General features: G+C 42.7%; 1 protein-coding gene across 1 annotated transcript in view; it reads right to left on the bottom strand.

The window, feature by feature from the left end:
- The window catches only part of Dnah8 (dynein axonemal heavy chain 8), a 313,541-nt gene that overhangs the window by 179,838 nt on the left and 118,576 nt on the right, over nt 1-15,127 (bottom strand). Inside the window, exons 38-43 of the mRNA XM_004624185.2 lie at nt 14,469-14,571; nt 12,823-12,927; nt 12,111-12,272; nt 8,051-8,275; nt 5,211-5,383; nt 4,234-4,412 (exon numbers count right to left, since the gene is read on the bottom strand). Coding sequence (XP_004624242.1) covers nt 4,234-4,412; nt 5,211-5,383; nt 8,051-8,275; nt 12,111-12,272; nt 12,823-12,927; nt 14,469-14,571 — 947 coding nt within the window. The remainder of the gene's footprint in view (nt 1-4,233; nt 4,413-5,210; nt 5,384-8,050; nt 8,276-12,110; nt 12,273-12,822; nt 12,928-14,468; nt 14,572-15,127) is intronic.

Raw genomic sequence — 15,127 nt, 5'->3', positions numbered from 1 at the left:
CTTTTATTGCTAGCCACCTGTCTTTTTCTTCCTCCCTTGTGAATTTCCATCCTAAGTCATATATATCTACAACTTCCATTTTTCTGTTGAAGTTTGTGTCTCGCTTCCTGAGTTTTGCAATATATTCTCTTGGCTTGCTATCTCAACGGAAGGGTTTCTTTCTTTTCATCTGCATTTCCAATTTCCAAGAAATCCCAATTGTTATTTTCTCATAAAAACCTGTTTTCCTTTAATTGGCTGAACGTAATACATTCTTGAATCTGTCCAAGGCTACTGATTTTACTTTCGTTTGCATTTCCTTTTGTTTCCCCCTTTAATCCGGTTTAGCAGTGTGTATCTCCCTAAATTCTTCAAACACTTCTACAAGAGTGATCTCTGTGTGATGGCTTGTGAGTGTACTGTTCTGCATCCCAAACGCAAATTCCTGTTTGTAGGATCCCTGTCTGTCTCTGGTGCTTTGAAGAAATGGCCGCTAGAGGAAGGAGAGCTTTGGGCTTGTCCTCCAACACAGGTCTCTGGCTCTGCCACACTGGCACATTTCTTACTGTCTTTTTTACTGTATACAGCATTGTGGATATAGAATTTCATATATTTTTCTTTCCTTAATATATCATGCATAAATTACATGTTCACAATTTATGCATCAAGGCCACCATAACTGACGCTCAGGGTTGTCTTCAGTTATTTGCTGTTGCAGGCAATGCTGCTATGAATAGTCACAGATGTGCCTTTGGCAAATATATGCCAAGAGGTGGGCAGCTTAAAATATGCATGCCTGCTTCATAAAGTAATGTGACTGATCTCCAAAAAGCTTTACATTCCCATTGTAGTGGATTTCTAACTGGTCAACTTATTACACCCAGCGAATTAAACTAGCATGGTGCAGGGCGCAAGGGGCCCACCTGAGGGTTGTTGCCAGCAGCATAAAGGCAGAACAGGAGAAACTTCCAGAACACTGCCAGGGATGCTGTTTAGAGAAGCTGCTGGAGCTGATGGAAGCTGCTAGTGCTCTGTTCTGCTGGAGGACTACCCTGTTGGGCTGGCTTTCCCGATGAACTTTGGGGGACCTCTGGTCCTCATCTCAAGCATCACTTCCTGGCTCCACAGAGGACGATGGTGCACGGCTCAGCCTCATGGAGAAGCTTGTCGCATTGGCTTTCCTGATGGAAACTCGGCTTTCTTCATCTCTGGAGGAGCTCAGGATCTCACTGTTGCTGAGGATGGCTGTGGTGCTTTGGGGGAGCTCTAGTGCTTACCTTGAGCGTTGCTTCCTAACTGTAGCTCAGATCCCTCAGCCTGCCGGCACAGCTCTTTCATCCCACTGGCATAGACTTCCTAGCTTCCACCACTGACCCTTGGGTCTTTCCAGCACAGATCTGTGAATCAGGCCTCATTTTTTTTTTCATGGGCTCTAGGCCTCCAGTCGGGCTTGTGGGAGGCACTGCTATGAGCTCTAGGTCTTCAGCTCGACTCACGCAGGATATTAGGATCAAGGCCCTCAGATGGAGTCCTTAGTGGTCATGCGTGTGGACAGACTTCCTGCACTTCTTGTATGATTCTTGGGTAATTCATTATAAAATACTATTATAATATGTGTTCTGTATTATGTTGTTCACCTTGTAAAAGCCCCAAAGCACGACACCCATGAATGGTGGATGAGTGTCTCTGTTGCCTGACATTCTTGCCAGTGGTTAAAAAATGTGACACTGCCTGGTGTGGTGGTGCACATCCGTAATCCCAACATTTGGGAGGCTGAGGTAGGAGGATCACCATGAGTTCAAAGCCAGCCTGGGCGATAAAGTAAGTCATGGCCAGCCTGAACTGCATAGTGAAACTTGACTCGAAAAAGAAAAAAGTGACACTTCAGTCTTAGTTAATCTGCTAAGTAAGTTCCAAATAGAATTTCATTATAATATGCATTATTTGGATACTGGTCATTTGGTTTTCTTTGTATGTAAAAAATTGTCTTTTTCCTCGGTTTTCTATTGTCACCTTTGGTCACTGGTTCACAGGCAGCACTTATGTATTACTGTTAGCCCTAGATACGAACCCTTTGGAGGGAGTATACATTGCCAAAGCTTTATCCAAATTTCGGGTATGGCTTCTCTCTTTCTTTTAGGTTTCTACTAATAAACCTCAACTTTTGACACAGGGTAGGCAGGTGCACTGAACTTTTCTTCATGGCTTGATTCTTCTATTAAATGTTATCCTAAAAACAACTATTACATTCTAAAACTGTTATACTTTTACCTTCCACATTTAGGCATTAATCCCCCAGAATTGATTTTGGTGTATGGCATGAAGTAGGGATCCAATTTCCTCTGTTAAATACTATTCATCTACCATCCCAGAACCATTTATTGTTAAGGTCCATCTCTTCATCTCAGTCTCAAAACAGCATCTGTTTACCACCTAGCAGTTGCCCCTGGCCTGATTCTGCATCCTCTATTACATTCCACTGGCTGACTTATCCACTACTACCCCAATATTGTCCTCATGTTCTAAATTTCCAAAAATTTAATTTTCTAACTATTTCTGTCACTTACAAATTGACTTTTTGTGAATTTTATATTCTAGTAAACTTACTAAATTCTCTTTTCCTATAGATGTTGTTGAATTCTATTCACGGCCTACCATGTCCTTTGTAAACAATGCCATTTTATATTTCTTTCTAGTCTTTGTGCTTCTGTTGTTGTTCTCCGCTGTCCTGGCTGGGATGAGAGTGCAGTGACGAATAGGAGTTACAGTAATGAGAATCCTTGCCTATACCTCATCTCAAGGAGAAGTCTTTCAAATTTTCAGCAGTATGCTGTCTGCTGTCAGGTGAGCCATGCGGAGAGATGTCTAGGAGAAGAACTCAGGAAGCAGCAGCTGTCAGGGCTCTGAAAAATGAGCATGTGCCAGATGTCGGAGCAGCATCAGGGAGAGCGACACGACCGCAGCAGACCGAGGGAGGGGGAAAGGGGTCGGTGGTCAGGACCACAGGAAGGAGCATGTGAGATCATCCAGGACAACGGTGGGCCACTGTAAGGATTTTGGCTTTTTACTCTGTGTGGAGCCATTAGACAGCTTTCAAAAAGACCGTGGCAGGATCTGATCTCCATGTAGAAGGAACACCGTGCGCTGCTGTGTGATCACAGTGGGGTGGGCAAGGGCGGGGATGCAGCGAGATCCGCTGGGAGGCCACAGAAGAGCTTCTGGGAGATGTTGATTGCTTGAGTTGGGATGACAGCAGGGGGGGAAGAGGAGTGAAATGTGGCAAGTATCTGAGAGGTAAAACCAATAGCATTTGCAGAGGGCTTGGATTTGAATATAAGACAAAGACAGAAGTAACAGATACGTCAAAGTTTTGGGTTTTTTTTTTTTTTTTGTCTAAACATCTGGAAGAATGTGGTGCCCACTTAAGGAGACAGAGAAGGCCTGGGAAGGAGCGGATGTGGGGCGGGAGGACTGGAATTTGATTTGGCGGATAGTGAATCTGAACTGATTAGCCATGTAAGCGGTGACATCAGTCAATGTTTCTATCTGGAGCCAGAGTTCCAGAGAGCTGTCTGATACAGAGCCATAAGACAGAGAGTCATCAGAGAGTGGTATTTCAAGCTTGGGTCTGCATGAGATTACTGAGAAAATGCACGGAGGTATAAAATAGATCGCCAAGGACTGTGTTCTGAGGCGGAAGTGCTCTTGGGTTTCCATTTCCTGTTCATTTGAACTCACTTCCTATCTACCATCCAGGATTACTCCAAAATTTCCCAACTGCTGATGCCCATCCTTCTTATGCTGTGTTTTTTAAAAAGACTTTCAGGGCTGGGGATATAGCTCATTGGCACAACTGCCTGCCTGGAAAGCACAAGGTCCTAAATTTGATTGCCAGTACCAAAAAATTTTTTTAAAAAATAAAAAGAACCCTTCATTTCAAGATTTAACACAAGAAGAGAAGTCATCTTTGTCATCAATTTGCTATCTTATTTTTACGTCCACTGTTGTTTCAGTCTATTATAAATCAATTCTATTTTCATAATCCAATACACATTCAATGATGGACTATAACACCAGCAAAACTATTGAACTATATAAAATCAATCATATCCAGCCCTATTTTGCTCAGAAAAATGGCCTTATTTAGGTCAGCTCATACTCATGTTGATTACTGGGATCATGTCATTTTAGATTTACATCAGCAATGAAGGACAAATTCACTAAAAAAATAATTTATCAACAGTTAACACTTGCCTTTGAAAATCCTCCCTAGGCCTCTGAAATCCATTTGGTCTGAGCAGTTGAAGACGACCACATATTTTCCCAGACACCTGCCCATGTCTTTTGTGGTCTCTGTTTTGCCTGTGCCCGCAGGTCCCGCTGGCGCGCCGCCCATGTTCATCCCCAAGGCCTGGGCCAGCGTGATGTAGCACCTGTGGGTGTGAATCCGACAAGCTTCGTGAACACGAGATAACCTCACCACGGAAAAGCGCAAGCAAGCGTCCAGTGTGATAGGCACACGGCTGTCTGTTTTAGAGTTTGAACAACCCACATAGAAGAGATGACCAACAAGGGACAGGCTAGGGACATCAAGAGAAGGCTGAAGGTGACTTGGATTGAGTCATAATTTTACCAGGAAGCACATCTATTATTTATAGTCACGGCAGAACTAAATGTTCCAAAAATTAATTCAAGTCAATTCCACTATTTTGAGTGTGCTCCGTGCATGGCATATTGAACTGGGTGTTGCCGGTTAGATGAAAATGAAAAAGACCCAGTTCTTGCTTAGTGTCATTGCTGGAAAGCGCCATGAGAGGATCTGCCATGCACTGATTATTCAGAAACTTCACTTTAGGCATCAATTTCCGCATCTGAAACACCAAGCAGCCAAATTACATGATATCCAAAGTACTTTCCTTTGCAATTCTAATCGTGTTCTTTATACTTCTTGGAATATTTTCCATCTTTCAATCTAAAACTCATTATTAAATTACTCCCAGTCAACATTCAGGTTTGCTTCTATTCTTTGATCTTTGTCTACTTCATAAAAACTTAACAAACATGCTCACTGCAGTATCAGTGACGATAACTTCATGTGAGACTCTGACAAGCCAGCACAGACCCAGCACGGCTGCAAGATGCTCTGAATGTTTCAAATGTAATTTTAAAATAATTTCAAACACACAATTTAACAATGAAGTAGAATAACAAAACCTAGGGTGGTTTCCTACCTATCAGTCAATGGCGTGATAACAAGGCGATCCGTGCATCCCAGAAATTCATTTTGGTAAATAAAATCAACATCTGTAATCGACACCACAGTTTGATCCAAATCTTCCTTAAAATAAAATCTGCTCTGTTTTAGCCATTCAAAATCGGTAGCGGATTTGATGTGCATTTTTACCTTAAAAACACAAAATTTACATGCTGAACTGCACAGCATAAAACATAAGCACGTGGGCACTTTTGTTCACTCATTCATGGACTGATTCTCTTTCATCAAACAAATATTTGCTGATTCCCTCTGTGCATGACAGTGTTCTGGGTGGACCACAACAGACACCCATGCTGCCACTGGAGCTCACAGAGAAAAAAAACAAAAGACAGTGAACAAAGGACGAGTGACTTCTACATAGCACAGAAAACACTGTTCCAGAAATTCAGTGTTGGTGAAAATATGTAACCAGAGGGACTAACCCAGCTCAGGAGATCAGAGAGGGACACTTACAGGAAACAGCATTTAAACTAAAAGCTGGTGAGGGGAATAAACGGCCAAGATCCAGAAAAATCTATTCCTTGTGTTTAAGAAACTGAAAAAAGGTTCAGTATACAACTGAATATTCAAAAAAGGAAGAAAAAGAATGAGACCTGGAGTTTCATGCTGCCCTCAGAAAGGTTGTAGAGACTGTCCTCGTGGCATCTGGAATCGCTGAAGGTATTCAGCCAGGAAATGAATGGTTACAGGCACATTCATGTCTTCCTGCACCAGCAGTATGGCCAGGCCGCCCAACCTGCTGGTCATCAGCATATGCCAAGATGCTCCAAGCCCTCATCACGATGGATGAGAGCTCTAGCACGTGATCCACAAGAAGAGACAAAAACCAGACCAGCACTTTTAGGAACTCCATCCCATCATAACTGTGTTCTGAGGTACCTCATAACTGCCCTCTGGTAAACCTGGAAAAAACCTCTGTAGGAAGCCAGCCTGCTAGGAATGCCTAACCAGAGGGGGCAAATGGGAGATTAACAAACAGGATATAGGGGTAACTTTGAAAGAGGAGCCAGGGTTTCCTGCCTCTACTGGACAAAGAGCGCCCAGCGTTTGGCTCACTATTTACTTAGACATGGGAGCAAACAATTGGGCTGGCAGAAGATTCATCGGCCTCCTGTTATCTCCAGTATACGCCTGGGTAAGCAACCAGAGCTCAGCTTACTGGCTGTTCCTGCAGCATGCCCACAGCATGCATGCTGCCAAAGGAGCAGAGCTCGCTGTTTTTCTCCTTTGTGCTTACAGAGAAGGTCAGTTAGGCCTCAATCCCCATTATCTGGTCTCCTACAAACCTCAGTCCTGCTTTTCCAGGCAAATGCTTATGCCACTGAGCTACTTCCCCAGCCCTTCAATCCTGCTTTTTAAAAAAGCTTAGTAGGTCCACTTTCAGGTCATTGAGCAGACACTAAAACCTGTACTTCTGGCAAGAGTAAGTCATCTTGCAACACTCAACCCTCCCTCGGACCAGGACTTTCCCACACCTCACTAATTATAGTCTCACTTTTTGTTATTATTGTCTGTAGCATTGTTTGTGCTTCCTCCTCCACTTAAGGAATCTGGCTTCCCACACAAAGAGGAGTGTTGACTCATCATTTTAAAAGAGCTACTTTCAGGTAACATGGTCGAGCTCCATCCCCAGGGACTTCCTCTTCCAACACAGAACCCACAGGCCAGGAGATAGCTGTAGGTAAGTGGCTACTGCTATCGACCCATTAAAATGGTAAGGAGGGTTGAATAAGGAGAATATATCTCCTGGGTTCTGAGCATATGTGGATTACAGTGTAAGTATTATATATGGGAAAAAAAAAGGGGGCATACACTGGCCACAACTTCCTATTTTAGTTGGGATGAAACTGATGATGAAGTCAATGGTGATTAAGAAAAAAAAAGTAAAACCGTGTCATAGTTTTCATTGTGGCCAAGTTTTTGTTTTAATTCATTCTTCGTGGAAAGTAAATCTTTGCTCAGCACTTGGTTTTAAAAGAAATTTCCTCCGTGGGACTCCAAGGTTAAAAAGTCAATGCGAGAAGTGTGGATGACTTCTTCAACCGCATGCTCACAGCAGGCACAATACTGCAGCCCGCACTAGGGTTTTTGAGACGGACTTCTAGAAAAGTGAGAGTAGGACAACCGCAACACGATGCAAGTCAGTCTGCAGACGGCCATGGCAGTATGTCTACGTGGGCTTTCTGAAGATTACTTTCATAAAGAGAAAATTCTATGAAAGTGTTTCTTAAGATTTACGTAGGGAAAAAAAAATTTACGTAGGAAAACACCGGAGATCATGTTAAAATGCAGACTGTCACCCAGGAGGTCTGGGAGTGGAAATTCGGCTTTCCTAACAGGCTCCTAGATGGCGCTAAAGCCACTGGGGAGATGCCATCTCCAAGAGGAATTCAAATGTCACCCTTCTTACTGCCACCTGACTTGTGAGAAGCTTGCTCCAAACTAGCCCTGCTGGATGCGATCAGCTGACAAACAGCAGTAACAGGGAGAGCCTACAAGTTTAATTCCACTAATTCTAGACTCCTCCATTCACAGCTTTCCCAACTCGATGACATCATGCCCACAGTTAATGTTTAATGAACCAATTAGTCAATGCATAGCCTATCAGTACTTAAGAGTACCAAGTTCTGGTTATAAGTCACGTGATACAGGCACTTGGAGGCATCACACAGGAGATGGTTGTGAAGACCAAGTAGATGGGTAATTTAGGTAAGTTAGGCAAGATATGTGATCCTTAACTGTTCCTTATTAATTAGCACTTGAAATTATTTTGATATAGGAAAAAGGATACTTTACCAAGTCATCGAAAATATCTCTCTGATGCACGTGGATGGTAATCAGGGTTTCAAATTTCACTCTGTCAAACTTGGTTAGGTCATGCGTTGTCTGGCTAATGAGAGTGTTCAGAATATCCAAAAATTTCTGGTTGGTCATTTGCATGATTTTCCTGTCATCTTTTGCATTGTGTAAAGCCTCTTCTGAATCATGGGTCCACAACATCTGAATTCCCAGCAGCCCAACCTACAAACCCAGCAGACAAACATTTACATTTGCCAAATACATCTGCAATAAAATTTTGAGGTCACACATGCAAGAAAACAGGACTCTACTCATTTTTAACTGAAAAAGAAACACGGGCTTCTCCACTCCAAAAAGGGAGGGAAAACATCTGACATTCTATTATTGATATTTAGTTATGTCGAGGTACATACATGTTTCCTTGAAAATAAGACTTAGCCAGAAAATAAGCCCTAGCTGTCATTCCCATGGTGATGGCCAGAGTCATGCAAAAGATTATACCTCGCTATTGTCTTGCCTAGTGGCCACTCTGTAACAGCAGGTAAGTCGAGAATAGGTACACTGGCATTGCTGAGCTCTAGTTTTCAAGGCTGTTAGATCTTATTTTCAGCAAAATGAAGTAGATGAATACTTAAAATAATGCTCACTACTTATTGAACTTAATTTCTTTCAGTCCATTTTATGTTGCTGTAATAGAACACTACAGAATGGGTCATTGATCAAGAAAAGAAACATGTTTCTCAGATCTGGAAGCTGGGAAATCCAGGGTCCAGAGCACAGGACCCAGTGGGTGCCCCTCTGCGCGCCCTCTCCTAGCTGGAGGCCGAGCTAGGGTGTGTGCACCAGCTAGCACTATGAAAGGCTGAACTCGCTTTAATAACTGACCTTATGATAACTAAGCTCCTCCTGGGATGACCTTAACCCATTCTGGGGCCTCAGCCCCCAGAATCTGCTCACCTCTGAACTAGCTCCCCTTTCCGACACCACTACACTGGCAATTACGCCACCAGCACACGGACTCCGGGGGACACATGCAGCTTGTGGTATGTTATAGAGGATGCTTAAGAAATGTTTCTATTGGGGCTGGGGAGATGGCTCAGTGGAACAAGTGCTTCCCTGGCAAGTGCAAGGGCCTGAGTTCAATCCCCGGTTCCACCAAAAAAAAAAAAAAAGAAATATTTCTATTAAGGGGCCTTAGGCCATCAGATCCCCCAGGCAATGATTTTTCTTCCCAAGAAAAGGAAATGGAATTAATGAAATCCTTGTCATATATTTCCTTTTGAGTAATATTTTCCAAACTTCTAAGAACAATACATTGCCTATCTCTTTTCTTGATCTCTCACGCTAACATTCATGTCTTTATATCAACTTCTTGTCTCTATGTCTATCTACAGAAGAGAAGGACAGGAAGTGAGAAGGGTGGATGCTTGTCCTCGGTATCTTGGCATCTTTGTTCATCCCCAGAATCCAGCAACACACCCAGCTTCCTTGGCCCAGAAAGGAGTTAATTCTACCTTTCACAGAGACCTGAAGGCAGCACAGGCAGATGTGGAGCCCGCTGGCTTCCAGAGTAAGGAAAGCAAAAGCAAACAGCGCCTTAGCCTTGCCCCACCAAGAACTTTGATATTTTTACTGCTAGAGCTGTGCAAATCACAGGATCCGCAGAGGACGGTAAATAAAAGCACCCAGCTGAGATGAGCAGCAGGACCGAGAGAAAACGGGTGATGGCAGCCACCTCCCCAGACCAAGCCATTCTGGCTCTGACAGCAGCCTAAGATAGCCCAAGACAGAAGGTGCGACAAGGAAAAGCTACAGAGGCATGGTGGGTGGCACAGGGGTTGTGATTTAAAGACAAATAGGACCAGTAGACTGTGAAAGACTGCTGCATACTAACCAAGAATAAATCTCTAAAGAAACAGGAGGATCACTACAAGTTTGAGCTGCGGTGTAGCGAGACCCTGTACCAAATAAATCAATCAATAAAAGATTTTAAAAATTATTTTCTTAAGTCACTAAGAAAATTTTAATTTTTATTTATCTATTTCTTTGGAACAGGATCTCACCACACAGCTCAGACTTATAGTGATTCTCCTGTCTCAGTCCCCCCGGCACTGAGATTACAGGTGTGTGCCACCATGCCTGGTTTTGGTGGCCGGTGCAGCACAATTAGAGTTCCAGAGCCAGCACAGTGTATGGTGGTTTGAACTTGGATCCTTGTGCTTGCCAGGCAAGCATTAGATTGCGAACTATCTCCCCCACCAAAATTTTAAATTATGCTTTATGTTCATGCTAAGAAGTTAAAAGAATTAATGGTTAAAAATAAAGAATGTTTCATTAAAATAAAAAAATATTCATTCACACCAATATTATTTACTGCTTATAATAAGCATATTAAAATTCTAGAAGGGAAATACACTAAAAGATTAACAGTTTTTCCAGGTGATAAAAATATGGGAAATTTTTATTTCCACTAATATTTTCCAAATGTTTGTACAAGGATCCATTGTATTCATAATCCTTAAAATATGTTTTAGAAGAAAGCATATATGGAATCTTAAATCATTTGAAATAAAAATTTCAAAATTATTCTGATAGGAGCAAAATTTAAGTTATTAAGAAAAAATACTTTAAAAGACACACTAAAAAAAAAAAACCCTCTTGAAAACTGGCCAGCTTTCTTGCTATTGCCTGTTCCATTGTAGCACTACTAAATCCATGTTCTAAATTAGACCTCAGAATGTAGTATTCTGAATACAGACTTCAGTAATAAGGTTGAATATTAGACTCTGAGTTTTCCTGGGAGACAGAAAATATGTTGATTTAACCTCAGGAGCTCTTTTCTCAGCCAGACAAGTAGAATATTTTATAAAGCTTTATCACAAAAGTATTAAGAATATTGAAGTTTGTCAAGGATATTATACAGTATTAAAAACTAGAATATTAAGGTACTCTGTCTAATAAAGGTATTCTCCATGTCTGTCCTTGTGGGGTTTGAGCAAGCAGTTTCTTCTCATTTCAGCTGCCTCTGGTGCACATGCATTAGTTCAGGATCTGGAGTTCGGGTGAGGGACCAACAGAAAAAAAATACAGTTCAGGTAAAAACTGTCCCCATTGTTACTGGGCAGTTCTTGTCTTATGTCACAATTTTTTTTTTTTTTTTTAGGTACCAGGGATTGAACTCAGGGCCTTGTGCTTGCCAGGCAAGCGTTTATTCTATTGAGCCATCTCCCCAGCTCTGTCCCACTATTTCTGATCAGATTATGAATCACCATCATTTCACTCATCTAGGGTGACAATTTAATGAAACAGATGGTACTTTATTTTCTGTATCAGAGTTGAATAATCCTTGACACATTACAGTGCATGCCTAGGAGCTGGACAAGACAGAGACACTGAGCACGGGGACTTTACTTCAGTCTGGCCTCTCCTAGATTCCTCTTAGTAGGGTGAAAAAGCCTCCCTTGTCACTTCATGCCAGCTTTACTCCCTTGAGAGGAAAATACACAAAAAGGCAAGCAGGATTTTACTTTGCAAAAAGCTATGCTCCTTCCTTTTATATATGTCTCACTCCACACTATACTTCTATTATATTCATCTAGGTATTGATATACAAATGCATTTGTATGCAGAAAGCTGTATTTTGTATGAGTGGTTTAGCCTCCACAGATATCCTTTTTTTTTTTTTAATCTTTTTTGGCCAGCTCAGCCCACCCTGAGGGCAGAGCTGGTGTGGCATGTGGTTCCAGGAATCCAACTATGGTCCCCTGAGCCTGCCTAAGCTTGCCTAAGCAGGCACTTTAGACCACTGAGCCATCTTGCCGCCCCCCCCCCCCCCGGGTATCCTCAAGGACGGCAGCTCAGCAGCACATCCTTGGCCAGAGGACGAGCTGTGTTGGCTGAGACTGGTGTAGGCTGATGAGCAGCTGGCGGGGATCTGGAGGAGCCACCAAGGCCTTCCCAAGTGCCAGGTCAACAGCCGCCAGATCCGTCACACCCAAGCCTGGCGCTCCAGCCCAACTTCCATCTCTTTAACCCTTAGTAAGCCTGGTAGCCTCACCTGCGCTGGGAAATGATTGAGGAAAGGTAGGAGCTGAAATCCCGAATCGCTGATCTGATAGAATGCAGACCTGATGATGTTGTGTAACGATGACATCTGCACTTTCAACAAATCCAGAAGCCAGATCTCCACAGGACCTTTGGCCATAACTGGGCTATCCAACTGCGAAATACATGCAAATGTGTTGTACACTGGTAATAACTGGGCATTTTTGTGTATGTGACACACTTGACTTGATAAATCATAATACTTCAAGGGCAAGCAAATTGTTTTATGTTTTAGACAAGATTAAATAGAGGTAAACTCACCTACTCACTAATCATGTTAACCAGAAGGAATGGTAGGTGTCATCTAGTCTAAATTCCCATTTTGTAGGTAATAAAATTAAGCCCAGAAAAGTTCAACGTATTCAAAATAATTTCTTTCTTTCTTTCTTGGTGGAACCAGGATTGAACTCAGGCCCTTGCGCTTGCCAGAGAAGCGCTTATTCCACTGAGCCATCTCGCCGGCCCATTCAAACTAATTTCTATAAAGCCAGAGCTGCAGAATCAGGGTCCAATGTTCCTTTCTTCCTCTTCTTTCATTTTTCATAAGAAAATTGTTTTCTCCTCAGCCTACATTGTTGGTGGGAACGGAAACTAGAAATACTTTGGAAATCAACCTCAATTTTTAAAGAAACACTAATAACAAAATTTAAAACAAAGAAAATTACCATAATTTTTTCTCCTTCTCTTGATATAACAGCCATCATACGATCGTAGTCTTTTGCATGAAACGTCACCTCATTTATATTGTCAGATACCGCAGGAAGATGCGGCTGGCGAAAAACAAGACAAAACCAAAACATGCATGAGGCTAAACTCCAAGCACTGTGGTGCTTCTAAAATCTTTAGTATTGTTTAGCTTTGGGGCAAAAAAGAATTTCCTTGTCTTTAAAAACAAAACAATACAGACTCTGCTCTGATCCTTGATTTAACTAGAGACATTTGTAAAAATCTTATAGAAATCGGGTGTACTGGTGCTCTCCTCCCAGCACTCTGGGAGGCTGAGGCAGGAGAGCTCAAATTCAAGCCTAGTCTGGAAAAGTTAGCAACAAACACCCTGCCTCAAAATCAAAGATAAAAGGGCTGGGGATGTAGCTCAGGGCCGAGACCCTAGGTCCAACACCCAGTACACAGAGGGATAGGTGGGCTGGGGTGGGGGGTGCAGGGAACCTCCGGCATGTTTCATGGTTTCTCCCAGTCCTGAAAGTGTCCCTTTTATCCTATGGCGACTGGACCGCCAGCCATCCCTTTCCTCGCTCCAGATGGAGACCAACACACTGCGCCTCCCAATGCTCTCCCCTCCTGGCAAAGGTTGGTCCTACCTTCTCTCTTAGCTATCTGTCTGCCTTTTATACCCACCCTCTCTTTCTTTACCTCCACAACCCCCTACAAACCAACAAGGTAGAAAATAGTAGCATTTGTTCCAACATCCCAAAGCCAGAAAAAGCCAGAAATTGACCCTCCCAATGTCTCCATGCTCAAGTGTGATAGAATTCTTCTCTCCCTCCTGCACTGCTGCTCTTGGGAATAACTAAAGGCATTATCCTTGAAGGAAAAAGGGACAAAGCCAAACCACAGACCCTCTGGTCTAAGCCTGGTAAAACAGTCTGAAGTAAAATTGTGATGAAGAAGAATCCTGTTCAGCCAGCACAAGCTCTAAGTTACTGCATGCGAGCCGCATGACAGTCCTATGATACAACCACCATTAACACCCTGCTTTTACAAATAAGGAAACCAAGGTCTGGTGAACTTAAGAAGCTTGTCAAGGCCACACAGCTGGTGAGGGGCATGGTGGGCCACCACTGCTCATCAACACCATGCGTTTTGCTGGGCTCTGAATCCATGGGAAATAGCCAGTGTGATTTTTAATAGTCATCTTGTCTGCCTGCTGGTTTAAGATTTATTGATTGGGAGCCAGGGAGATAGATGGCTCAGTGGAATAAGTGCTTCCCTGGCAAACGCAAGGGCCTGGGTTCAATCCCCAGGTCTGCAAAAAAAAAAAAAAAAAGATTTATTGATTAATTGACTGGCTGACTTATGGCAATCCCAAGGACTGAACTTGGGGTCTTCACATTGAGCTACATCTCCAGCCTTTTCTTCAATTTTTTATAATTTTGGGACAGGGTCTCACTAAGTCGCTAAGTTACCCAGCCTAAGTTCAAACTTATGATCTTCCTGCCTCAGCCTCCCAGAGTGCTGGGAGGAAAGGCACTCGCCAGCATACCCAGATGTCTTCCTTTTACTTGATTTTATTCTAGATTATGTGTCCACATTGTGGACAAAGCGATGGTGAGCTCAGACGCTCAGGTCATACCTGGATGGTATGGGAATCGCTGGCTTGTCCCAGGATTTCCAGGAGAACTGGATCTGATACAAAGAAGAATCTTGGGAATAGCAATCGCTTCTTCTCCAAATACCTTCAAATAATGCCAACAGTATGTTATCAAGTGATTTTTTTTCCTGAATTACCAATTCTTTAGTGAAGACAAAAATCACTATTATCTTCAGTAAGACAGCAGCGAACACCTAGAGGTATGTCCCATTCGCCTCTGCAATGTCTCGTGAGACCCCGAGGCTAAGTGACACCATGGATGCCACTTAGGAAAGCAAAAGGATAATGGGAAAGTGATTCACAGCAGGGCCACCCATCCTCCATCACCTTTCTTACCATGAGCCTCCCCTGGGACATTTCTAAGAGTTTTGGGAACCTCATGGTTCAAACTCGGGACAACATAAGGATGCTGTGTGGACAAAATTGAGGATTCAGTCAAAATTAAGTCAGGTCAGGGGGTGTTAACAATCAAAGCATAGTATGCGCATGTATGAATCTGCCAACATAAAACCCGTTAATCTGTATAACCAATAAAAAAAGTAAAAAATAATGAATAAATAAAATTCCTGTTCCCACTTCATCCATCACTAGAAAACCAGAAATGCAATCAGTGGAGTCGTTTGTGTGGGATACGATGCCAT

The sequence above is a fragment of the Octodon degus genome, unplaced genomic scaffold (genome assembly GCF_000260255.1).
Source record: "Octodon degus isolate 3935 unplaced genomic scaffold, OctDeg1.0 scaffold00005, whole genome shotgun sequence".
NCBI lineage: Eukaryota > Metazoa > Chordata > Mammalia > Rodentia > Octodontidae > Octodon > Octodon degus.
The sequence above is the reverse complement of the archived record's forward strand: the minus strand, read 5'-3'. Positions and strand labels throughout refer to the sequence as shown.